General features: G+C 30.4%; 11 protein-coding genes across 11 annotated transcripts; 10 read left to right on the top strand and 1 right to left on the bottom strand.

Annotated features, from left to right (window-relative positions):
* Positions 1–745: 745 nt before the first annotated feature.
* On the top strand, positions 746–2,539 carry GO595_008456 (ubiquitin-protein ligase 1; the record flags this gene model as incomplete). Its single annotated transcript, XM_067922032.1, has 1 exon — positions 746–2,539. One exon carries the CDS (start codon positions 746–748, stop codon positions 2,537–2,539), a length of 1,794 nt encoding a protein of 597 aa, XP_067771222.1.
* Positions 2,540–4,454: 1,915 nt separating this feature from the next.
* GO595_008455 (Clan CA, family C54, ATG4-like cysteine peptidase) lies at positions 4,455–5,087 on the top strand (the record flags this gene model as incomplete). Its single annotated transcript, XM_067922031.1, has 1 exon — positions 4,455–5,087. One exon carries the CDS (start codon positions 4,455–4,457, stop codon positions 5,085–5,087), a length of 633 nt encoding a protein of 210 aa, XP_067771221.1.
* Positions 5,088–5,418: 331 nt separating this feature from the next.
* On the top strand, positions 5,419–6,582 carry GO595_008454 (DDE superfamily endonuclease containing protein; the record flags this gene model as incomplete). The annotated part of the gene is made up of 1 exon (XM_067922030.1): positions 5,419–6,582. The coding sequence occupies one exon, from the start codon at positions 5,419–5,421 to the stop codon at positions 6,580–6,582; it is 1,164 nt and encodes a 387-aa protein (XP_067771220.1).
* Positions 6,583–7,389: 807 nt separating this feature from the next.
* GO595_008453 (uncharacterized protein) lies at positions 7,390–7,977 on the top strand (the record flags this gene model as incomplete). The annotated part of the gene is made up of 1 exon (XM_067922029.1): positions 7,390–7,977. The coding sequence occupies one exon, from the start codon at positions 7,390–7,392 to the stop codon at positions 7,975–7,977; it is 588 nt and encodes a 195-aa protein (XP_067771219.1).
* Positions 7,978–13,593: 5,616 nt separating this feature from the next.
* Positions 13,594–14,292, top strand: GO595_008452 (protein phosphatase 2C; the record flags this gene model as incomplete). The annotated part of the gene is made up of 1 exon (XM_067922028.1): positions 13,594–14,292. The coding sequence occupies one exon, from the start codon at positions 13,594–13,596 to the stop codon at positions 14,290–14,292; it is 699 nt and encodes a 232-aa protein (XP_067771218.1).
* Positions 14,293–15,552: 1,260 nt separating this feature from the next.
* On the top strand, positions 15,553–15,897 carry GO595_008451 (uncharacterized protein; the record flags this gene model as incomplete). The annotated part of the gene is made up of 1 exon (XM_067922027.1): positions 15,553–15,897. One exon carries the CDS (start codon positions 15,553–15,555, stop codon positions 15,895–15,897), a length of 345 nt encoding a protein of 114 aa, XP_067771217.1.
* Positions 15,898–16,590: 693 nt separating this feature from the next.
* On the bottom strand, positions 16,591–17,325 carry GO595_008450 (Integrase core domain containing protein; the record flags this gene model as incomplete). Its single annotated transcript, XM_067922026.1, has 1 exon — positions 16,591–17,325. One exon carries the CDS (start codon positions 17,323–17,325, stop codon positions 16,591–16,593), a length of 735 nt encoding a protein of 244 aa, XP_067771216.1.
* A 481-nt stretch (positions 17,326–17,806) lies between these two features.
* Positions 17,807–18,208, top strand: GO595_008449 (uncharacterized protein; the record flags this gene model as incomplete). The annotated part of the gene is made up of 1 exon (XM_067922025.1): positions 17,807–18,208. One exon carries the CDS (start codon positions 17,807–17,809, stop codon positions 18,206–18,208), a length of 402 nt encoding a protein of 133 aa, XP_067771215.1.
* Positions 18,209–18,906: 698 nt separating this feature from the next.
* Positions 18,907–19,902, top strand: GO595_008448 (uncharacterized protein; the record flags this gene model as incomplete). The annotated part of the gene is made up of 1 exon (XM_067922023.1): positions 18,907–19,902. The coding sequence occupies one exon, from the start codon at positions 18,907–18,909 to the stop codon at positions 19,900–19,902; it is 996 nt and encodes a 331-aa protein (XP_067771214.1).
* Positions 19,903–20,262: 360 nt separating this feature from the next.
* GO595_008447 (uncharacterized protein) lies at positions 20,263–20,664 on the top strand (the record flags this gene model as incomplete). Its single annotated transcript, XM_067922022.1, has 1 exon — positions 20,263–20,664. One exon carries the CDS (start codon positions 20,263–20,265, stop codon positions 20,662–20,664), a length of 402 nt encoding a protein of 133 aa, XP_067771213.1.
* A 39-nt stretch (positions 20,665–20,703) lies between these two features.
* GO595_008446 (uncharacterized protein) lies at positions 20,704–22,182 on the top strand (the record flags this gene model as incomplete). Its single annotated transcript, XM_067922021.1, has 1 exon — positions 20,704–22,182. The coding sequence occupies one exon, from the start codon at positions 20,704–20,706 to the stop codon at positions 22,180–22,182; it is 1,479 nt and encodes a 492-aa protein (XP_067771212.1).
* Positions 22,183–26,457: the final 4,275 nt, after the last annotated feature.

Below are 26,457 nucleotides of genomic sequence, written 5' to 3'. Positions count from 1 at the left end.
TGTTTCAACAATATTATCAAACTATTATAGAGTTCCTTTATTCGGTACTGTGTTAGAAAACCTTTCTAATGATACAAGAAAGACAATTGAAGAATTACAAAAGACAAAGTTGTTCGAGCATCAAAAACGTAAAGCATTCAATAAACAAATGCCACAAATTGAAAAGTTCCAAAATGAATTAATTCAATCTCATCCAAAAACAAAGGTTTACAACGGGTATTTGCCATCAAACATTAACAGGGATACGTTTAATTTGCTGCCGATCAAATTGCAGTCAACTTTGTTATATCATTCAATGCCACCTATTCCACAACAATTTAATGCTAAAATGTTAAAATTATTAATTCATCAACCTATGTGGGCACAACAATATATTAAAAAGCCTTCTTCATTATTGTTATTACCTGAACATTATTCAATTTTAATACCTTTAGTACAAGAATTAAATAAATTACAAAATAATAATGAAGATGAAGATGAAGTTTCTGTTGATGACCTAACAATTTTACAATATTGTCAAGGTGAATTATTTGAAAACTTAATTGATATGGAAATGAATATAAATATGACTGTAATACCTTCTCTTGTTTCTTTAATTAAAGAAATTACTATGAATGGCGCTGCACTTATAGCTATTTTGGAAACAATTTCAAATAGGTTATTAAAGGCCGATAAGAACGGTATTAAGAATTTGTTAAGAATTTTGATTATCATTTCAAAAAATGAAAGCTTTTCGGTTAATTTCATGGATATTTGCGCCCCAACCGTTTTGAACGTTATCTGCTCTTCAGAAAATCGTAAGCACACTTCACTTTTGCAACTAACCGCCAATCTGTTCACAAAAGTCGATGGGGAGCCCCCAAACCGTATCATCCATTTTATAACATTTATCTTTTTATTAAAGAATCCAAGCTTAATACCAAAGGCATTAGACTTATGTGCTAAACTAAACGAAGCTAGAAGAGAAATTATAATGCCATATGTTCAAATCTCATTTGACAATGCTTTAACATCATTTGATCCAAATCAACCTTCACAAGAAATCACCGAATTCTTAAAGAGATTCCCAGCAATAGCTTCAACAAGACAACCACAGATGTTATCGTTATTAGATGAATTATTACAAAGTACAATACAAAAGCCAACGTTTGAAGTCATTGGTGCATTGTTTAACGCATTAGCTCCCAAACGTAACTTATCACAATCTATCAGATTAACAGATTCTCATTCAATAGAATTAGATAATACACAAGTTAAACAACAAATTAAAGGTATACCACCATCAATCTCATCACAAGCGCCAGACTTTTGGGAGATATACATTAAGAACCAAGATAAGATTAATGACATAATTGAAAAAGATCCAAAGAAGATGAAGACAGTCTTCAAGTTCTTATTAGAATATCCAGAATTAACACCATTCAAGACAAGAGTTGCAGTATTCCATGATGCAATGAAAGATAAAATTTTACCTGGTCAATTACGTATTACTGTTCGCCGTGACTCAATTCTAACTGATTCCTTCAGACGATTAGGCAATACACCAGTCAATGAATTACTTAAGCACATTAACGTCTCCTTCGTCGGTGAAAACGGTTTTGACGCTGGCGGTTTGCGACGTGACTGGTTTACATCGTTAATCAAAGAAATACTCAATGCAAACTATGCACTATTTTTGCCTTCATCTAATGGCCGGAGTTATCAACCAAATCCAGCATCTTATGTTAATACTGAACATATTCAATATTTCAAATTTGCAGGAAAAATTTTAGCAAGAGCTTTAATAGACAATGTTAATGTCGACGCACATTTAACAACATCTTTTTGTAAGCATATCTTACAAACTCCTGTTTCATTACGAGATCTTGAAGATGTCGATGAAACTTTACATCGATCTCTTAAATGGATGTTGGATAATGATGTAACTCCTCTTGAAATGCAATTTACTACTGATTATGATGAGTATGGAGTCCATAGTACGATTGATCTTAAACCAAATGGATCTGAAATTATGGTCACCAATGAAAACAAAGAAGAGTTTGTTAATCTGATGGTTGAACATCGGTTAAAGAAACAAATTTCATGTCAAATCAAGGCATTTTGCGATGGATTTTATGCTTTGATTCCATTAGAAGAAATTCGACGGTTTTCACCGAACGAATTGGACTTGTTGATCTGCGGGGTACCCGAAATTGATGTCGAAGATTTGAAACAAAATTGTGAATATGCTTATCCGTACAGTGCGGACCACCCCGTCATAAAGTACTTTTTCAATGTCATCTCAAAATGGAGCAATGAAAATTTGGCAAAACTGCTTTTGTTCGTAACGGGCTCTTCACAAGTACCTATTAATGGATTTAAGTTCTTTAAAGATATGGAGCAACCAATAACTATTGCACCTGGTGGTGGTAAGGAAAGATTACCAGCTGCGCATACTTGCTTTAATACAATAGATTTACCCGAATATGAAAATGAAAATGAGCTAAGTGAAAAACTATTATTCGCAATACAAGAATGTAACTCATTCGGGTTCATTTAATAGAATATCCACAAATATTATAAACATTGATAATAAATCACTTCTGACTAAATAATAATGAAATATTTTCACTTTTTGAGTCGTTTACAAACTATTGAATAGTTTGTCACTTTTATGTAAAGGTTCGGCATTTTTTAAACACATCTCCATTAATGGAGTCGAAAAATTACTCTGGTATCATGCCATATGAAGAAAAGGATCGTCGTGAAGAAGGATTCAAATTCGCGCTTTCCGGAGAAGGATTAAAGCGAATTAATTTTAAGCTTTACAATAACAATTTCGAATTTAGATTCAAAAATAATAAATCTTTTAAAATTCCTGATTTACTTGCTGAGTTCTTATCACCTGTTGTTTCCAACCTTAGATCTCAAGATCCAGATATAACATTTTTTTCAATTGATGAAGATGTCACTGATGAAGCATTGGAAAAATTAGAAATGTTAATACAAGGAGAGACCATAATTATTACTGGTTTCGGTGATCCGCTTGTCAACATTTTTGGATATCTTGAAAATTCTGAATTTCAATTTTACCATTTGAAATGACGAAAGAACATTTATCAAATATACTTAATATCAAGACTAAATTAAGACAAAGCATTGATAAAGAAATTGTATTTGGTGCTATTCACTTTGAAGAAATTAAGGATCAAAACTTTACGATGGAACAATTTATGAAATTTTTAAGTTGTGACAAACTCAAAATTACAAGTGAAAAATCGTTACTTAACTTCATAGAACAAAAAATGAAGCAAGATCCCGAATATTACATTCTATTAAAATTTATCCATTGTGAATATTTAAATGAGGAAAATTCGAATAAATTTGTTGCCATTGTGGATTCGCTTGCAAATGAAGAAAACAAAATTCGATCTTTATGGCCTGCAATTAAAACATTAAATAATAAGCAATCAATTGATATATTTGAAAAAAGGTTTTCAGGAATTCAATTTAAATTTGATGGAACTCATAGATTCAATGGAATTTTTAATTATTTAACAGAGCAAACAAAAGGAAATATTATTAGTAACGAAACAATCAATGCACTTGATATAAATTGTCAAAATTGTTGTTTGTCAATCGAAAAAATTGTTGAAAATGATGAATCCAGCGCAGTAATTAGTCAGAATCGATCTCTTATACTTGATTTCAAAGATAAAAAAATTTCTATCACAGAATATTCAATTCTATCACAACAAATAGCACGTATAAGTCGTTTAGATAAATTGATTTTGAATGGATCTAACGACAAAAAGCATTGGGAAACCATTCACAAGTTCGAAGATTCATATGGATGGTGGTACCAGTGCACTGAAAAAACATTGAAAACAGAAAATCAGAAGGTGTACCGGTACATAGGATTGACGAATATGGTTAATGATCGTGTTTCATTAAACAGAATAGATTTCTTTGGAACGCTGTATGAGTGAATAAAAAAAATCATAAATTATATTTGATATTTAAGTTTAATTTAAAAATTATAAGATCAAAACAGCCTGAAATGATATCATAAAGGTAATATTTGGAAAATTTTAAGAAAGTAATTTTTCCTATAATTATACACGAAGTTTTGACACTATTTTTCATTCTTTGATTCAGCAATAAACGTATTCAAAAAAAGTGACGCGTAAAGCAAAATTTACTTCTTCTATCAAATGTTTAGCTATTTTTTTTCTTTTTTTAAATCATCTAACAATGATCAAAATCAAAACGGAGCTTATATGGGAATACCAAGGTTTACATATAGAAATGAATTTGAACAAATTCCATCAACAAATTTAACATCAGATGAAGGATGGGGTTGTTGTTACCGATGTTGCCAAGGATTCCTTTGTAACTACTTTATAAGAGTTGAGCATGGCTTTTCCAATTTAATATCAAAAACATTTGAAACCGAAACTGTTTTCCATCTTTTTATGGATACCTTAAAAGCTCAATTCTCAATTCATAATTTATCTCTTGAAAATAAAAACATATTTGGTATTCACCCTGGCACATGGGGAAAACCATCCCAAATTGCTAATGCTATTTCATCCATTATGACGCGTCACAATCTTTCTTCATATGTAGCCCTTGATTGTAACATCGAACCTGAAGCTCTTAGCAAAAAAACATATCCACTTCTTCTTATGATTCCAACTATGTGTGGATTAGACACATTAGACCCACTTCTTTTCCCATTCCTCAAGCATATCTTCACAATTAAAGAGAACCTAGGAATTGTTAGCGGTTATTGTGGATCTGCATATTATGTAGTTGACATCAAAGATAGCGAAGAAGTGTTTTATTTCGACCCACATGTTGTACAGAAGGCTGTAACAAAGTCAGAACAATTCGAATCTTTCTTTTCTCAACCAATCCAAAAGATGGAAATGTCACAGCTCAATCCGTCAATTTTACTTTGCTTCGAGTGTCCAAATGAAGAAAGAACGAAAAATATCATAAAAGAATTGACAGAATTTCCTAAGTCACCATTGATGTATTCAAGCCAAATCGATGACGAAGTAATAAACCATGTGCTCGATATAGATGACATCGAATTGCAGTAAAAATTATTGTTTGAATTACTTCAACTTCGAAATCGGAATTAAAATCGGATAATATATAAAAAATAAATATGTAAAAATGTTTTATTTATCATGTATATTCTATAAATTAATCTGATTTTAGATAAATTTAAACTCATTGATTTAATCATAAATTCAAAATTGCTTTAAAATTTTATTTCTTAAAATTATAGAAAACATCTTAAAAAAAATTTATGTAATAATAAAATCATATTTTTTAATAAATTTGATTTACCCTGATGTCTTTCCAATTCGCGATTTTTACGACCGTTTATAGTATTCAAAAAATAGTAAACGGCCTAGTGTGGCCACAATGCACAGCAATATATTTCCAGGAAAACCCCATAAAGACTACACGAATTACAAAAAAAGGCCAATGCTCGAATGTGTTATAACTCAAATTTCAAGAGGATACCCAAGAATTTCTAAGATTGCACAAACAAGTAAAATTCCTGATTCCACACTAAGATCCTGGAAAGATAAATTAAAGCATAATCCTGCTTGGAGGCCATGGAATAATGATCATGGAAGTGGTCATAGGATATTTACAGACATAGAAGAACAATCAATTAAGGATTTTATTGTCAGTTGTTTTTTACAACCAGGTTTTGTATTTACCAATGAAGACTTCATAATAATCGCTATGAATGCATATCTAACAAAATATCAAGATATAACTAATTTTAAAGAAACGAAAGATTTTCTAGTTTCACACCAATTTATCGCAGATTTTAAGAAGAGAAACCATCTCTCTTCTAGAGTTTCACATCCTAAAAGGAGACCAAATGTGACTGATAAAGAAAAATCTAATTGGATCGATGCAATACAAAACCTTCTTACTTCTGTTGATCATAGTAGAATTGTCAATGTGGATGAAACATGCTGGAAGTGTTTTCCAAATGGTATGGTAACTTGGGCAGAAAAAGGATCTGATGGAATATCGATCAACTTAAATTCTTCACCGAAGGCATCGATAACTGTCCTGGCGAGCATACGTTCAGATAGAACCAAAATTCCCCTTTACTTTATAGCAAAAGGAAAGACTGATCTTGTAGAAACAACACATATTGGTGATGTTTCACCTCACATGTCCACCCACTCAGAAAACGGATGGACCACTGAGGAAACGTTTTATGAGTATTTACTGTTCCTCCGGCAACACTTCAATGACGAAGATCCTATACATTTGTTACTTGACTCATATAAAGCCCACAAATGTCAATCAATTATCGATTTGGCAGAAACTCTGAAGATTAAATTATATTTCATACCACCCGGTATGACTGATGAATTTCAACCATTAGATCGAAGGGTCTTCGGGTGTTTGAAGGCTACAGCACGTTATCTGTTTCGAAAAGAGTACAATCAAAACAATGAAAAAAAATTTACCAAATTACAAGCAGCACAATGCATGGTTTGGGCATGGGAACACCTGCAACCCAATATAATCCAAGAATCTTGGTCAATCTATGAATAAAACATTTATTCATTAATTTTCTTTCAGACAGAAAGTATTCATATTGAGAGAAACGGTTTTTAACGGTCGTAAAAATCGCGAATTGGAAAGACATCAGGGTATCTCAAGGAGAATTCTTATATTTTGACAAATGTTATGACAAAGACGATACGAATCACTTTTTTGAAATACGATAACAATCAAGTACTGAATTTTCACTAAAACCGAAACTCGGAAGTTTTGTTTTCAATACGCCGTTACAGCCAATCGATGAAGAGGTCGGATTTCACCCCTGAAGTTTTACAGCTTGCAATTGATATTATGGATAAAATCACCCAACATCCATGCGCTATTCCTTTCCTATATCCTGTTGAAGAAAAATATCGTGAGTATTATGAATATATTCGATGCCCTGTTGACCTTTCCACAATTAGGACAAATCTCCTTTTAAATAAGTATACTAAGTTGACTGAATGACGCCAGAAACTCCTTTTGATCGCTTCTAACACATCTGAATTTTATGGAAAAAATTCATTCTCAGCAATTCTTGCAAACAGACTGGTAGAAGTGTTCAGTAAGGAGTATAATAAAGTTTTTACCCACTCGACTAAGAAGTGGAAAGAAAAATTTGATAAAGTTAATTCAAAATTCGAAAAACTACTTGATAGACGACCATTACAATATACGCGAATCTTGTCAGCGTACATAAGGACAAAACGATCAAACAATAATCATCGTAAAATTCCGACTTCCTTCCAAAATACAACTGTTCCCAAACATTCAGACATTAACTTCATAGCAATTACCCCATTTAACCCGATCTTTTTAATGCAAACAAAAAATGAAGAAATCAAGCAAACAGAAAAAATCAATCTTTCTCAATTCAAATATAAACCACATTTTTATAATGAAACCTATTTCAAATACATTGAAATGCTTGGAGGTTCGCCAATCGTAGAAGAAACAATCGTCCAAGCACCAACAGTCTCGACACAGGAACTCACCGACGATTTTCCACCCGCCCCGGAGACCGTTATTGGTCACAAGGGGCGCCCCAAAGGCAGGAAAAGTGTCGGCGGCAAACGTCAAAAACGAAAGTCCAATTATAAGAGGTATGATGACTTTTATTCTCTTGAAAGTTCATCAGACGAATATGTTCCACCACCAGATTCAGTTACAGAATCACTTCAGCCACAAGATTATCGATTATTTATGTCAGCTGCATCAATGTTAGAAACTCAACGTGATGCAATATCTATGGCTGCCATCATCCAAGAGAATGAAAGTGATGCTGATTTAGCTGATACAACACCTGTAATTGACATCTCTAAACTTCAAGAAAAAACTTTGATTGCACTCATCAACTATACTAAACAAAGGTTTAGAGAACTTGGATATCCATATCCATCTCAATAATTTTTGTTGTTAATAATATATATATATATATAAATGTTTTATTTCGAATTTTTTACGTTTTGTCGGTTTGTAACTGTTGGAAGAATTCGATCTTTTCCTTCAGAGTCATCTTTTCCTTCTTATCGCTGAAAATTGGTGTACTTGGGCAATTTCTGATTTGTCTTCTTGACTCTATGTTTGGTCGAACAGAAGGAGTTAAATTTATGTCGATTTTCTTATCAATGTCAAGGCTATAAATAAACTTTTTGGGTTTGTTTTGATTATGTTTCGGAGTCTCACATAAAATACTTTTATTAATATTTTTGTTTTCTTTAAATGGAGTGAGGATTTTTATTTGTCGTTTCTTTGGTGCTGGTTCACTAATTATTTGAGGTGAAATGTTTTCTTGGATTTCTGTTTCTATATATAAAATACCACCATCAGTTTCATCTTCCATTTTTTCATCACAATTTTGTAGTAAGAATTTCTTTTTCCATTTCATTTTTTGATTTTCATCTTTATGAATTATTGAAAGGAATTCTTTTTCATCAAAAATAATATCAAAATTAAATTTTTCATTCCGATTAAATGATGTACTAACCATTTTAGTTCTAGGATTATAAATAGGATAAGCAATTAATGTTTTTTCAATTAATGATTTATTTTTAATATGAGTAACTTTCCTTTCAACTTGATTTTTTGGAAATGATAAATGTATTTTCCACATGTTTTTCTGGTAAAGTATAATTTCATGATTATTAACACATGCACCTGTACCAAAAGCAAAAGTTTCTGGTTCATCTATTTGTGGTAATATTGACCATACATAAGGCTTTTTTTCTAAATTAAGTGTATATGGATCCATAAATTTAGCTTCAGCCATATTCTTTCCTCCAATAACATATAATTTATTATCGATAACTAATGATACATGTGCATATCTTACACCAGGAGAATCTCCTTTTGTTATAATTTGTTCCCAATTAACAGAATCATAATTAAACATCCAAATATCACAATATGCTCTTTGATGAGCACCACCAAATATAGCAAAGTTTATATTTCCTGTTATACTATCATTTATCCAAAATGCTGAATGCCAAGCACGTGGATCTGGCTTTTTTGGTGTAATAATATTATACCATTTATCAATAGAAAAATCATAACAATAAAAATCATTAAAATATTCATTGATATTTTTCCCTCCGAAAATCCATAATTGATTCTCAGATAAAGCTGTTGCATGTGCAAATCGAGGAGAAGGTTTTCCTTTATTATTAGTAATCTCTTCCCATTTTAAAGTTGCTATATTAAAAATTAATAAATCAGAGAAAACATTTTCTCCATCTTGTCCACCAAATACTACAAGTTGATTTTCAAATGCATTTAATGAACAATTAAATCTTGGCTTTGGTGGATTTATAGTTTTTAATAAAAACCATTTATTTTTGTGATAATACCAAAGTTCATTTGATGCTAAACCATTTTCCATCCTTCCACCAAAAAGAAATAAATCTTCACATATTGAAACCATTGATGGTGAATGTAATGGAGGAGGACCATTTTCTTTTTCTATTATCCACTTTAGAGAACCACCAAATGAACATTTATTAATAAGATATTGTTTTTTAGTTACTATAAAATTTTCTAGAAATAATATCATTTCTTGTGAAATTGTTAATGTAACCTTATTTCTCTTATCATAAAAAGCAATCGATTCATTATCTCTTTTAAATTTAGTATTGATCAATTGAAATTCCTTAAAATTAGATTGATTTTGATAAAGAAGTAAATCATTAAATAAATAAAGTGTAACTTTATCTTGATGAACTAATGAAGTTGTATCTATTGTTTTAATATGTTGTCTACCAATAGCAAAACAATTATAATCTTTTCCGAATTTTTCTTGTAATGCATTAATAGTATTTAAATTCTTTTGATCTTTTGTTTTCTTATCAATCTCTTGAACTAAGTTTTGTATATTTTTATAAGCTAAAGAAACTGCTGTATAATCCCAATGGTTTTCACATGTTGCATTTTTTAAATCTCTTAATAAAAGTGGATAACGTGGAATTCTTTGAACAGGTGTAACCAAGAGTGAATCAACACTTTTACCATCAAATGTTTTAATACACATTTGTGTAACTGCTTTTTCAAAATGTTTGTTTGTTTCCATAAGTTCTTGAAGCTCGAGATTTGCAGAAGAAAAATTCGCTACATGTGGTACAGCAACTTTAAAGTATGGAATATATTCAACAAAATAAGAACCCATTGATGATTCAATTCCATCACCAGCAGATCTAAGTGTTTTATAAAATTGATGATGCAATGGATATATTTCAAAAATAGATTTTATGGTTCTTCGATAAATATTAACATCAATATGATGACCAATAAAAAATTGTTCAGTAAAATTTTCTGTTACTTGTTGAAGGTTCTTTACATATTCTCCTTCTGTAGTTATAATTTCTTTAAGAATTTGAATTCTTCTTTTTAAAAGTTTTGCTTCATTTTGCGTTATATGAATGTTTAAATATATTTTTTGTTTTTTAATTTTATCCTTTTGAGAAAGAATGGAATTAGTTAAACTTAAATTCCCTATATCAAAGCTTAAAGAAATAAATTTACAACAAAAAGAGATGTTAAATGCATTAAGAATATCTTTAAATGAATTTTTATCTGTTTTATTTATTCCAATATTCCATATATTAAATATATCATTGTATTCACATTTTGGATAAAATCGTAAGACGTAGTGGGGATAAGAGGAAGGAAGAAATTGTAACCGATAATCAGAATTAAACTGAGTAAATTCTAATGGTAAAAAAACATTACCTGAATCAGGCAATAATTCTATCCATGATGGAGTAAATAAATAAAGTTTATATCCAGCTATTTTGTTCATTGCTATAAATGTTGATATATTAAATATTCTTGATTTATTAATACCTATACACATAGCTTTTCTATCGGGCATTATGACTAATACATAGGAGAGATTAGGCATTAAAAAAATTTTATTAAATATCAAAAAGGTTATTCTATCGTTATTTATTATTTTTATTTTTTATTTGTTTTAGGAAGCCACATTTCATTTTTGTTAAATATACTTCTTTGTAAATTATTAGATACAATAAAATATTTCATGAAGACATACTTTTGTAGAAAAACCTTCAATATGCAAGAAATCATATTACTAATAATTTTAATTTAAAGACAAATTTAATAGAATTTCAATATTTTGGTTTTCTATTGTTATTGTAATATTTGGTTTACACATTTTGAAGTTTGAAATATTTAATATAAATAAAATTTCATTTTGATTTGATACCAATTTTTTTAAAAAAACTTTGAAATTAAAAATTCAAGAACATAAGTTACATATAATAAAAGTGAATAAAAATTCGGGTTGCTGAATGTGAAAAAGAAATCTATTTAAAAATTTTTTTCTATTTGTACCTTGCAATGAGAACATTGTATATCGAAATAAAACATATTTTCATGAGAATATAGAAGCATTATATAATTAAAGCAATAGTTTTGTAGCTATTAGCCTTGCAAGGTACGTGTGTGGGTGGGTGGTGCTTTTATAAAAATAAGAAACGATAAAGGAACGATAAATTGAATAATTATGCATATTTTAATTAAATATGACCATTAGCTAATTCATTTTTGCACAAACTAATAAAAAATTTTGTGCACATGAATTCATTTTGTATCCCAACGAAGCAGATTTAAAGTACGTTAATGTGTCTATGGGTGTCAAAATCGACTTTTTAACAATAACCCCCACAAATTTTCCAAAACAACAGAATTCTTGCGTAAATTTGAATACAGGAAAAAAATTCGAAAAAAGGAAAAAATATGGGCACTTCAAATTCCCTTCCAATTCTTCAACCTTCGCAGGTAGAGTTGGAACTTTCTGGATGCTCCCTCAAAAGAATCCCATTTCGAATCAAAAAAGGAAATTCCCTAATAACATTAAATCTTTCATGTAACGAGATTAAACATCTTCCAAAACACCTTGAAAGCGTATGTGAAATTAATTTATCCAATAACAATCTCAATATTTTACCAAAAAAAATTATAAAAAGACTGGTATCTTATCCAAACTTAAAAATCTTAGATATATCAAGCAACAAAATTAGCATTGTACCTATTAGTTTTTCACGTTTTCAAAATCTGAAGCAAATAAAACTATCCAATAATAACATAAAGGAAATTACTAATATACCATCTTCAATAGAAGGCATTGATATTTCACAAAACATGATTAAAAAAATTCCTGAAATTCCAGATCATGTAAAATTTATTATATTTGATTATAATTTCATCAAAAAAATCAAAAAAGGAATTCTTCCATCTCTTTCAAGACTTTTTATCAACATGAATAAACTCGTTTCAATTGATGGAGATATTGTTTTCTCGAGTTTGGAAATTCTAGAAGTCTCCAAAAATAGGTTACGATATCTTCCAGATTTCACTAAATTTGCTCCAAATATCAAAAAAATAGATGCTTCAAATAATTTTCTTACTGAGTTTCCTAAAGTTCCTAAAACAATTATTGAACTATGTCTTGAACGAAATCAAATCACGTCAATTCCAAATAATCTTAAAAACTTCACTAATCTCAAAATTTTTAAGATTTCTAAAAACAAAATTACTCATTTTCCAGCTCTTCCTTCATCTATCAGGAATCTAGAAATAGATTCCAATTTAATATCTAATATTGAAAAATCCAATACTCCACATCTTGATCATTTTCTTATTTATGACAATAAATTAACAGACATTCCAGAATTTATGCGAAATAAATGTACTCAAATCACATTTATTCGAAATGAAATCTCCAAAATCACAGTTGCGAATCTATCGTCACAAATCGCACGTTTAAACATCAGTGAAAATCACCTCAAAAAAGTGCCTCCTGAAATTTTTCATTTACCAAAATTAACACATTTAAATTTATCAAGGAATCAAATTAAGAAGCTTCCTAAAACATTTCACGAATCTAATTTAATATGTATTAACATTTCAGAAAATCCAATTGAAAAAATCCCACTTGAATATCCAAACACATTAGCTGCATTTTATTGTTCATATTGTAATCTTAAAGAAATTCCGTCTGTATTAACCACATTAACAAATTTAATCACATTTGTTTCATGTGGTAATAAACTTAAAACTATTCCCAAGTTACCATATATCCAAAAATTATTATTGTCACATAATAAACTTCGAAAATTTCCAGAAAATTTATCTGACACATTATCTGTTTTAGATTTATCATATAATAAAATTAAAGAAATTCCAAACGTAATAACATTACCATCATTACAAGAAGTTGATTTATCATTTAATGAAATCTCGATATTACCTAATTTCAATGATTGTATATTACTTAATACAATAAAAATCTCAAATAATCCAATAATAACAGGAACAATGAAATTAGATAATTTTATACATTTGGATTGTATTGATATATCATATACAAACATAACATTATTAGATGTTAATGAATCAATTCGAGAAATTGTTACTTCAAATCCAACACTATTTAAATCGCCACAATATAAATTAATGCAAAAGAATGAATATGTATCATTTGCAGAACTTAAAGGTCATAGAGATACTATGGAAGATTCATTAGTTGTGTTTTCTAATATAATTCCAAACTTTGATTTGTTTTGTGTATTTGATGGACATGGCGGAAGTTATACTTCTACGATTTGTTCATATGAAATTATAAAATATTTTCAATCATGTGATTTAGCAGAAGATGAAATCAATGAAAAATTCATTGAACAATTTTTCGAATGTATATTACTGAAATTAAAAGAAATGAATGTTAAAGATGGTTCAACTTTAGCTTTAACATTAGTGTCTAATGATGAAATCATAATTTCACATCTTGGCGATTCACGAGTTTTATTAATTGAAGAAAATGGTGAAATTAGACATGCAACAATCGATCACAAACCTGACGACAAAAATGAGATAAAACGAATATTAAAAGAAGGAGGTAAAGTTTTCAAAGGAAGAGTTAGCGGAACACTATCAATTGCACGATGCTTAGGCGATTTCTATATACCTGGAATAGGTAGAACACCAACAACAGTGAAATTGGAGTTAACACATGAAGATAAATGGCTGATTTTGGGATGCGACGGATTATTCGATTTGATTACGAATGAAGAAATTGCTAAAATTGCAATGAAGGCTGATAATCCGACAGAATTGGCTTACGATTTGAGAAATATAGCATACCATAGATATAGCCCTGATAACATATCGGTAATTGCGGTGGATTTGCAAAAGAAAAAAACTATTTAATGTATTTGAATTTGTAAAAAATTTGTTATTTTCTGTTTCTATCATATATAAATTTATTCTTTAATGTTAAAATATTTATTTATTATTGAATATTCGAAACACATCGCATTCTATCAAAGCATATGCTTATTTATAATTAACGAATAAACTTATTTACTAGCACACAATATTTTTGTATTCTGTTAACGTTTCAAAAACTTTATTTACTCTCAATGAGTTCATTTTAAAATTTCTTTTCGTTTGCTTTGCTCATCAAACAACGCGAAGCTTATTATTTTATAATTCCGATGGATTTTTCAGAACGGGAGACAAGTACGTTTATCTTTTCGCATTTTTGATGGTGTGTTACATTACATTTTATTGAGATACTTTTGGTACTTGAATATGAATATTTTTCAAGGATCTTTATAAATGGCTTAATAAAGTTACAATCATGTATACAATGAATATTCTTCGATGAGCATGACCATAAATACACTTTTTGAGTTTTTTTACAGATTTTCTTGACTATTCATAGTCTAATACTATTATCTCTAATCCCATTTTTTATCTATTGGAAGGAAATATTTAATTTCGAACTTTTACCCTAGGTCCTAAGAAGGAATTAATATTAATGCTAGCAATTCGCGAGTTCTATGGTAAAAATTTGAATACATTATATCGATTTAGAAAATCTTCAGCGTCAAGTTGAAACCCCAAAAGATTCTATTTTCCAAGTCTCTACACAGGGATTATTATAGGCACAAAGAATTATGTAGTAAGATTTTTGAACATTTTCCCAACAAAACCAGAGGAACAATTCTTCGATTATCAAAACAGTATAACATTCCTGAATCTGTGGATGGTACCACAATTGTGAAATGGATAAGGAATGGATACCATATGTTGGGTCTGTTCATGCAGCTTATCATAAAGTCTTCACGGATAATGAAGAAAAATCAATTTAAGATTTTATCAAGACGAATTTTATTCAACAAGATATACTATTACAGAAACAAGACTTCATTAATCTTGCATCCCAGATGTGATGTTTAGTCCAAACTTTGTATCTGATCTTAAAAAACGTAACAGGCGTAGCAGCAGAAATTTTCATTTGATGTTTGGATGAAAACCGTGAGAAACCTGATCGAAACTAAACCAGCAGATCGAATCATAAACGGTGATGAAACACCATGGCATATACTGCCTTATTCCATAAAGACATGGGCAGATATTTAATCAGATGCTGTTAATATCATTGTTCTTGATTCAGAAAAAACTATGATCTCTGTGATGGCCTCAGTTATATTTGCAGGCACCAAGCTTTCATTGTTTCGTATAGCTAAAGCAACGACTAACTTGGTCCAAATAACACAGATTGGTGACATTTCATACCACATGTCATCCCATAACTCATCAGGATGGATACACACACACATGCAAAACCTGGCTAGCTTGGGTAGCACCCTGCGCTTTAGCCTACGGCTTGCTCTTCGGCGCCTTGCGCCTCGGTGTGTTGGTTCGCTCCTTCGTCGCTACCATATGATACCACTATCGGAAGATGTCTGCACTAGATTTATTTGTTATTATTTACTGTTAATCACTATACGGAGATGTCGAAACTAGAATTTTTTTTATTTTTATATATAGGACATTATAATAGGACAGTCTACCTGGATAAATAAAAAAGTAAATAGTTGTAGAAAGTAGAAATTCTGGAAATAGCAAAACTATCGAAAATCACTAAAAAACGGGGTAAATTTAAGGTTTGACACTATATTTCTGCTAATCATTTACGGAAGATGTCTACACTAATATTTACTGTTTACCCACTATCGGAAGATGTCTGTACTAGATTTATTTGTTATTATTTACTGTTAATCACTATCGGAAGATGTCGAAACTAGAATTTTTTTTATTTTTATATATAGGACATTATAATAGGACAGTCTACCTGGATAAATAAAAAGTAAGTAGTTGTAGAAAGTAGAAATTCTGGAAATAGCAAAAGTGGTGAAAATCACTGATTTTAGGTGGTTTTAGAAGCATTACCTATCATTTTTAATAGGTTTGACGTCAAAACACGCCATTTTAACATGAATACCTATCATTTTTAATAGGGTTTGACATCTAAACACCCATTTTCGCAGTAATACCTCGAAAAATGACGTGAAAATCACTGATTTCAGGGATTTTGTAATTTCTATTTCCTCCTCGTGTAAAAAGAGTTTGGTTTCATCAATTCCGGGAAGACTGTCCTGTCATAGTGTCCTTTATGATAACATTAATTCTAAAAATAAATTTCTTCAGACAGTTCAGTTAATGTTCGAAATATTCTTTCTCCACTTCTGATTGTATTTGTGGTGTAGCTCCTCTAAGATATGATGCTGGAATAGTATCTTTATATGTTTCGCTTGCGCTCATGGATCTTGTAGATCCTTTTCCGCCAGGAACACTGAATAATACTGTATATTTGTTAGTTTTAGGATTAAATGACGAAATCTTTTCGACATTACCATTCCATTTACCCGGAATCGTTGAAGCCCATTTAATGTTACTCGGTTTTGATCCGTCAGAACTGCATAGAATTAATTTAAATCTTGGTTTCGACATTACTGTTCCATCTTGTGCGATTAGTGTATACATGTTTCCTTTTCGCTCATCAATTTTATAACATTCACGGGAGATTTGAAACCTCTTCTTTGTTATTCCATCATGACGCGGAAGAATGTATCGCACATAAGCACCAACTGGAAGAATAAGATCCTTAATTTTATGTTGATTCTCCGCTGCTTCTAAACATTTAGATATATATTTCTTCTCTTTTTCTGGATCTTTAAGCATTTCGTTTGGTGTGCATCTAATAGCAGTATGACACGTGTTATTATATGTGTTAAGAAACTTTTCCATACGCTTTGGTGTAATAAATGTGTATTTTTCATCGTGTGATTCATGTTTAGACTTTTCGGATAGAGTGTTCATATCACGTAATGTTCTAATGAATCTATCAATAATTCCTAGTGTCGAATGATTTTTATCCGTTACTATATGCATCGGAACGCTATTGTCGGTCAGTAATTTAACATTATTTTTACTCAAGAAATGCTGGCTCTTCGTCTGATGTCAATTTAACAGGATCAAACTTATTAATGAACTTTGTTAATGTTTCCTTTACTGCTGCAGCTGATTTAGACTCTGATGGTAAACAGTAAGCATATCTATTATCAGTACCAATAAATACGTGCCAATAGCGAGGATTTTTATTCTGTGTGTTATCATATAGATCATGAAACCAAGTTCCAGGTCTGTTTGAAAATATTTATATCATATATGGCTTAATTTGTTTTTGTTTAATGAACTTATCCTTCACTCTTTTGCTAATGACTTTTTTGATCTTCCTGCTTTTAACATCTGGATATTTGCTTTTGACAATATCTTTAACTCTCAGATATGTTTTAAAATGTGTTTTGTCAATTGTAGCATTAATGTTTTGACTCATTTTTAATGTGATAAAGTAATTTTTTAATTGTATTAAATGGGATTAGGAAGAATATTCGGTGGAATAAGAAAATTTATTCAAGGTGCAGGACGACTTGTTCGCAAAATATCTCAACCAGTAAAAAGAATTTTTGGTAAAATATCTCCTATTGTTAAAAAAGGATTTGAAATTGCAACAAAAGTTCCCGGAATTATTGATACAGTTAGAAAACGAAAGGGAGAGATAACGGATAAAATAGATCAAATAGTTGATGCTGTACCTGACAGTAAATTTAAACAAAAAATAAGACAAGCAGTTGATAAGGGAAAAGAAATTGCTGATCGTGTGATAGATACAGGTCAAAGAATATCCGACAAAGCTCAACCGTGGATTCAAGCAGGCGGGAAAATTTATGGTCAATTAAAACCAGCAGTTATCACACCAGGAAAACCTATGTAAAATAAAATATGAAAACTATTTTTTTATATAATATGAATGACTGAAACAGAAACAGAAATAATTGTTGAAACAGAAGATGAACCTGAGCAAACGGAGCCAGTCTTGCCAGGGATTCAAGGAATCCGGGAGCAAAGCTCCGAGGCTCGAAACTCACTAGGTTCGGAAATTAATATCACAAAGAAACCAGTAAAGGATCTGACGAAAGGAGAAAAAGATTTTCTAATAAATAATGCTAAAAATGGCGTGGCAAATGAATTCTTTGACGTTAAATTCTGCAAAAATGGTAATGCTAGAGTCACAGCGAATAAGGAAAAACTCCGACAGTAAGTCAAAAAGTAATTAAAAATAATTCTGACGGAAAAGTTTATTTATCAAATGATCAGTTATTAATGGAGCACATTATTGAACTTAATTCACGATTAGATAAATTAACAGGAAAGCATAAGAAATTGAAAAAGAAATACCATCGTTTGAGGAATGACATTTATGAAGACGTTGATGTTGATGAAGATGCACCACAACAAGCGAAACAAGAAGTTCGCACGGAGTGCTCAACACCAGAGGTGTTACCATAAAAAGCGGAACCAATAACAAAACAAGAAGAAGTTCCAATAAGCCTTCCACGAATAGCTCAAAGAGGTTGGCGTTCAAGAGTAACATATTTATAAGCATAATTTTTTGTTTTTGTTTAATAATAAATGACTAAGAAATCTATCAAGCGTAGAATCAGGAAAAATAAGAAAACTGTTAAAAGAAGTGTCAGACATAAGATTGTTTCACAAATTTCAACAATTAATCCTAATGCTAGTCTCACCAGAGGCTCGAACCTCACTAGGTTCGGTGTAAGAAGTAATATTATGCCGACAAGTAACAATAATTCTTCAGGTTCTGCAAGATCACAAATGTTAGCAAATATGAACTCGTTATTACCGATAGCTTCATCCCAAACATCACAAAATATTAATCTTGACGCTATTCATAATATGAGAAATCAAAATGATCTCCGACAACAGCAAATTAATGATACTAAGAGAGAAAAAGATGATGAGCTCGCACGTAAAAAATATCTTGATGAACAAGAACAAAAGATGAAAAAAGCGACAAAAGAAGTCGAGAAAAAATATATTGAAGAAAAGAAACAGCGCGAGATTATGGAAAAACATATCGAAGAACAAGAAAAACAGTTACGAAGAGCTGAACAAGAACAAGAAGAAGCGAATCGTCTTACTGATACATACCGTGAAATGACAAAGAAGTATGCTGGATTAAAGAATACTTTTGATATGAATGAACTTAAAAGCAAACGTGATTTCATGAAAGCTACAATAGCAGAAATGGAATTTAATATTCAACAACAGCAAGCAGAAATAGATCAAAGTCAGATTAAAAAAGAAATTGATTCACTAGAGGCAAAGACTAAGATGCTAAATGAAAGGAAAAAGCAAGCACAAGAATTAGCGAAAAAATATCAGGGGGAAGTAGGATTATCTCTATTGGTTAAAGCTCAACACGAAAAAAATTTAGCAACATATCAAACAAAAGTTGTTGAAGAACGCTTAGAAGTACTAGAAAAGAATCAGAAATTGAAAGCTCAGTATCAAGCAGCACTATCACAAGCAGATATGGATAAAATAAATGAAGCAGAAAGAGAAACAATTGTTTCTTCTAACTGCCGCTATTCAAGAAAATATTAGACTAGAGCAAGCAATTAGAGATAGAGAGCTTGACCAAAGGTTATATGATGAACAACGACAATTACTGGAAAAAGAAATGATGCGAAAAATACATCTAAATGCTGAATTAGGTAAAGTAACTGAAAATAATAAAAATAATGATTTCTTAGATCCCGAAGGTGATTTACAAAAAGCTATTGTTGTTAATGCTAGGAAACAAAAAGCTATCGAACAAAATCAACAATTAGAAAAAGCTAGAGAAAAGCAATTTGAATCATGGAAGCAAGAACAAGAAGCAGAAGCAGCAGCTAATTATTATATGACTCCGGAATCGATCGCTCTTTACAAAATCAAATTGTGGAAGCAGAAAAGCAAAAGATAATGTCGGATAAAAAGACTGAAGAATTAAATAATTCATTAAAAGCTAAAGAAGAATTATGGCAAAGTGGTGTTGCTCAACAAAAAGCACAATATATGCTTGATAATAATGATGCGTCGATGGTTACACAAGTTAAATACATGGAAGAACAATTAACAGAAGCAAGAAAGAATTTAGCTCATCACGCCGAAGCATTACAATCAGTAAAGGCTGCAATTGATGAAAAATATAGAATTGTTCCTCAACCAATATTGAATGAATTTTATGCGAAAAATCCTAAATATCAGTATGCTGCATCAAATGATCCAACTAAACTTACCGTAGAATATTTACAAGGACTAGATAAAGATCTTGGAGAATTTATTGATATGAAGAGTAAACAAGAAGGAATGGCTAATAATTGATAAACAAACATGACAATTTCATTTTTTTATCACTTAGAAATGTTTGCGCCACAGAATCAACAACCAAACGTAATTGATGCCATGTCTGGAAATCTTCAGGATTGGTATAACGCAGTTGATGAAGCAGTAAAAGCTTCTGAAATCATTCCAGGTAATTATGAATATACCACAGCTACATCTTACGGAAATGTTGGAGACATTAATGAGGGAGATACAACTTATGTCGACATATTCACAGATCGATTTAAAATTATTGGTTTAGATAATAGTTATATTATCTTAGAACAAGAAGTTCCGATAACTGTTCCATCACAAACAGGACTATTATTTAAAGAATATTATGTTGGATACAAGTGCTCTGCAGATGCTATTGATCAGTACAGGATCTATTCAAACACAGATAAAATCCAAGATATTCATAATGCTAGGTATGAATGGTTTATGCTTTACAATTCACTATCCGATGAAGCTAAAGCGGGTAATGATTGTTTCGCGACTTTAGAAAAGATCCGCAACCATGATCCGATGGTTCCTGGAGTTTATTGTGACTTTAGTGCTATTACTTCAGCGAGAGAAGTTATTGTTAAAATTCCGTTAGAAATTCCTATTAATTTATTCTTATTATTATTTAATATGAGATATTATCCGAACTGGAGCGGAAAGCTTTCTCTCGAGCTGATGCCATCATATCAAAATATAGTTATTGCTCCTGTTTGTGACCACGAATCACTTGTAGCAGCAAAGTCAGTCGTCGAAGGAAATTATCTCTGCGATCTTGGATTTAGGAACATTAATGAAACGGTTAAGAGTAACATTAAAGTTTCAGGATCAGGTACTTTAACTTATGCAAAAATGGATGCACCACAGCAATATATCTGTCACACACAAGTAACAAAAGATGTTAAAATTAAGCTTGCCACTTATTTATTGAAAATGGATGTGTTTAATGCATTCGCTGCTAAATATATTCAAGTTCCGATGCTGTTTCCGATACATGTATGCCAAATAAGAGACTTCACTCAACCACTCGGTAGTAACTCAACTACTGCTCCAACATCATTTAATACAGCTGCAACAATAGGATTAAAGCATTGTGATACTATGTTTACAGTATTCCGTCAATCACAATATTCAAGAACATGCTTCTTAAATCCACAAATCAGATATAGTTTTAACATTGACGGTAAAATTTATCCTCGTGAAGCTTATGAAACAGTTGATGATCCCAGGAATATTAATATGCTTTTGGATGCAGTAAATCTTAACGGAAGTCTTTTAAGTTCTCTGTCAAAAGATCTTAGACCATCTGTTCAACCATATTATTATGAGAACACTTATAACGCGTCTGGCGTCAACACTCAATCAAGAGTTTGGCACGGTAAGGACAACAGTAATTTCTTTATTGGATTGCCATTCGCAGTAGGACACACACACACAGCGCTATGTGAGCTTCGTGCTACGCACTCGCTCCCACTCGCGCTACATAAACTAAAGGATGAACGGTGTAAACGCGATTGATTTTCATAAATCGGTTGGTTTTGATTGAAAGTAATTAAATATATTTAAATTCATGATGACATTTATTTTTTAAATGTGTGAGGCATGACAAACTAACTAACTAACTAACTAACTAAAAAAGTTATTAGCTAAAGGAAATTCGGAAAAAGCTGAATGAGTTTCTCCATTTTAGTGATTTGACGTGAATATTGCATGTTTACTGGAGCTGATGATGATAACGGATGAGTTGTTGTTAACGCTATGTGGAAAGTTGTTATTAACTGAGGTTGTGAATGTAAAAAGTACCTTTTAATTTTCAAAGGTGATTTTTTAACCCTTTTTTTGAACCCTTTACGAAACGGAGAAAATGAGCATTTTTTGAAGGCTTTAACGCAAAAGTTGACGGTTGATATATCGGCAAGAATTTGTTGTTAATTCTCTGTCGAAAGTTGTAAATTCTATGTGGATTTTAGTGTTTGGAGCTTAAAGTTGTTATTAACTGAGATTTTGAATGTAAAAAGTACCTTTTAATTTTCAAAGGTGATTTTTTAACCTTTTTTTTTAACCCTTTACGAAACGGAGAAAATGAGCATTTTTTGAAGGCTTTAACGCAAAAGTTGACGGTTGATTTATCGGTAAGAATTTGTTGTTAATCCTATGTGGATTTTAGTGTTTGGAGCTTAAAGTTGTTATTAACTGAGATTTTGAATGTAAAAAGTACCTTTTAATTTTCAAAGGTGATTTTTTAACCCTTTTTTTGAACCCTCAACGAAACGGAGAAAATGAGCATTTTTTGAAGGCTTTAACGCAAAAGTTGACGGTTGATTTATCGGAAAGAATTTAATGTTAATTCTCTGTCGAAAGTTGTAAATTCTATGTGGATTTTAGTGTTTTGAACTTAAAAAGTACTGTTTAAAATTAGCTTTAATTTTTTATTTTGTAAAATCATCCGAAAAATGTTAATTTACTTCGTTTCGTTGAGGGTTCAAAAAAAGGGTTCACTTTTTTATTTTTTTAACCCTCAGAAATTTTGTGTCACTTTTCGAGTGTCACTTTTTGTGTAAATTTTCATATCACATGTCTGTGTCACTTTTATATAAACATTTCACATAACATTTCTGTTTTTCATTTTCACATAACATTTCCGAAAAATTCATTTCGCATAACATGTTTTTTCATTTCATATCACATGTCAGTTGATGAAAAATTAACGTTCTTGATAAAATCCGTTTACGCAAAATAAACGGACGGAGAAAATGACGGTTGATAAATTTGAACAACCGCTGAATAAGTAAGTTGTAAAAAATAAACTTTTTTTTAACGGATTTCAAAAAATTTTTTTTTAAACGTTTTTCGTTTAAAATTTAACGGAAATTAACGGACAAAGAAAATGACGGTTGAAGTTGTTGTAAAAAATATTTTGAATTATCATTTAATTTAGTGGCAAATGTAAAATTTTTTTGAATTGTCATTTAATTTGGTGGCAAAACGATTAATAATTGAATAGGTACTGAAAATATTGGCGGGAAATGAATTTGAATGAGTTCTGAAAAAGTTTTTAAAAGTATTGAAATCTTAAAAAAAAATCTGACACGCGTTTCTCGACACAGGAGCATTTTTTTTTCAATGTTGTAAAAAGTAAAGTATTGAATTATTTTACAATGAAAAAAATTTTGGTGGTAATTGAACGTTAAGGATTAGAAATTGGCGGGCAGTAATGAGATTTGAATGAGTACTGAAAATGTAAATTTGAATGATGCTATCAATTAGTGTCAAACGTAAAATTTTTTGAATTGTCATTGAATTTAGTGGCAAATGTAAAAAATATTTGATGACGAATTTTATGACGGTGTTTATGACGAAGGATAAAGTGAACGTTAAGGAAGAACGTTAGAGTCGAACGTTAAGGAAGAACGTTAGAGTTGAACGTTAAGGTAGAACGAGTAAAAAAAAAAAAAAAATAAAATTCAATAGGTTTGGGAATCGAACGTAAGACATTAACAAAAAACGCACTGTACGGGAATCGAACGTAAGGCGTTCATTGAAAAAGTGAAAAACTGACATTGAAATTTTAAAATAAATTTATCTCGTTATATGATAGTCATTGTCACATGATTTACATATCAAACGATTTCTTGTCGTTTGTATTTTCCGGAAAAGTTATTTTTTCTCCTTCAAACTCTTTTGAAATTGCTATATTTTGATTACCAATATATGCATTTAATGATATAATTCTATTATCGATTTCTTCACGTTTCTCGACTAATTCGTCAGTGATTCGTTTTACGATGTCATTTCTGGCTTTCATAAATCTATTATTTAATTCTGCAGGAGCAATATTTACAAGTTTCTTTTCATTTGTTTTAGTAAGAATGTTATCGGTAAACTTTAAATTTACTGATTCAAGAAGTTTTAAATTCTTATCATAAAATTTAACGCCGACAAGAATATTATTATGAAGTATAGGTTTATTTGTTGGTTTGTCTATCTTCACTGTTGTATTATGATATTATTTAAAATCAACAGCGGCGTAATTTATTTTATATTCTGATATTAAATAATCTTGGAATGAATCCATTTATTAACGGTAAAAAATTTATTTTTATAAATAAAAAATAATGCGAAAAAATAATTCGGAGAATATAGATAAAAAATTTGATGAGATAGAAGAATTGTTTGATAAATTAGAAAAAACAAAACAAAGAAATTTTAGAGAATGCAAAGATAAAACCAATACATGAAAAATTTTTATTTGCTCAAAACGGAATAACAGCATTTATAGCGCCGATGGGTTCAGGGAAATCATATCTTTACGTTAAACTCGGAGCGAAACAAGAAGTATTATTTAACGAACCGTTTTTTGAATTAATAACTATTTGTAGTACATCCTCAAAATTTGATGAAACAGTAAATACTTATAAAGAAGCAATAAAGAAAACGAAACTTGTTGCGATAAAAGATACTGATTTGTTAGACTGGATTAATAAATATATTCGGAGAATTTTAAAATATAATTCTATCATCAAATATATCAATTCTGATTTTAAGAAAACGGATGAAGAAGTAGAAAGATTATTTATGAAATATAATTTGAATAACTCAAAGAAGAAATTAAAATACATTTCTGAAAAGTTAGCGAAATATCAATGGAAAACTTATCCGCATAGATGTTTGTTGATATTAGATGATTTTGCTAATCATCCTTTGCTGAGAAGTAAAGAAACGGAGATGTCAAGATTACTTAAAAAACTCAGACACTTTAATATTAACGTTATCATTTGTGTGCAAACAACAAAAAAGTATACCAAAAGATATAAAAAGAACTTTGTCAGATATTGTATTATTTAATGGTATTGGACAAGAAGACTTTTTCGATCTGTTGAAGGAATCACCAGCGAGTGTTTTTTTTTTTTTTTCTTTATGGAAAGAATATAGCAAAATGAAAGACCCACACGGTACGTTTAGTATTCACATTAAAGCACGAAGAGTTATTATAAATCAAAAAATGAAAGAATCTTAAGATTCGGAAACAATGTTTCATAAAAAATTCATTTTTGATTTTGAATCTCACCGACAAATAAATCTTCATCCTGTATGCCTTGAACAGAAATTGTTATATACATTGGATTCAGTAAATGTACTTCGTGAAGGTTTGCGTCAACGAGTGTCAACTGTATATGTGACAAATCATTAGAATTTATGTCAATTTCAAAATCAGCGTTTGATACAATAATCGGAAAATTTGCCGAAAAAAAAAAAAGAGTTATTGATTCTAAGAACGATTTTTGAAATGTTAATGGTTTCGTTTAAATTTCTATAAGAACTTTTTCCAACATTCGACAAAAGATATAATACTGGAGTTGATAAAGTATTTCCGACTGATTCAGCGAATATTTCAAATGTATCTGTACCATTAAATGTTGATGGTATAGGAAGAATTTGTGAGTATAATCCTGATATTTGAATTATATTATATGAAGCATTATTAATTGTAAAAGCATTTGAAGAGGTAAATACAATTCTTCCGGCTTCGTCGACTTCAGACGTAACGCCTGATTCTTGAATTAAAGAATTCAACAGTAATATAAACGTTTGTGAGTTTAAGTCAGTGTAATCATTATTGAAATAGTATTTTTTACCGTTAATCTGTATAAAATCATCTTTCTCAATAACAACAATAGAACATTTAGTCGTTAGCGACGTTACAATCATTTTTGCTTGACGTGTTGGCGGTGACGGTAAGTTTACGTCAATTCTATTGTAATGTTCAGCGTCGTAGGAAGAAATTGTATAATC

The sequence above is a fragment of the Histomonas meleagridis genome (genome assembly GCF_020186115.1).
Source record: "Histomonas meleagridis strain 2922-C6/04-10x chromosome Unknown contig_68, whole genome shotgun sequence".
In the NCBI taxonomy this organism is placed as follows: domain Eukaryota; phylum Parabasalia; order Tritrichomonadida; family Dientamoebidae; genus Histomonas; species Histomonas meleagridis.
The sequence above is the reverse complement of the archived record's forward strand: the minus strand, read 5'-3'. Positions and strand labels throughout refer to the sequence as shown.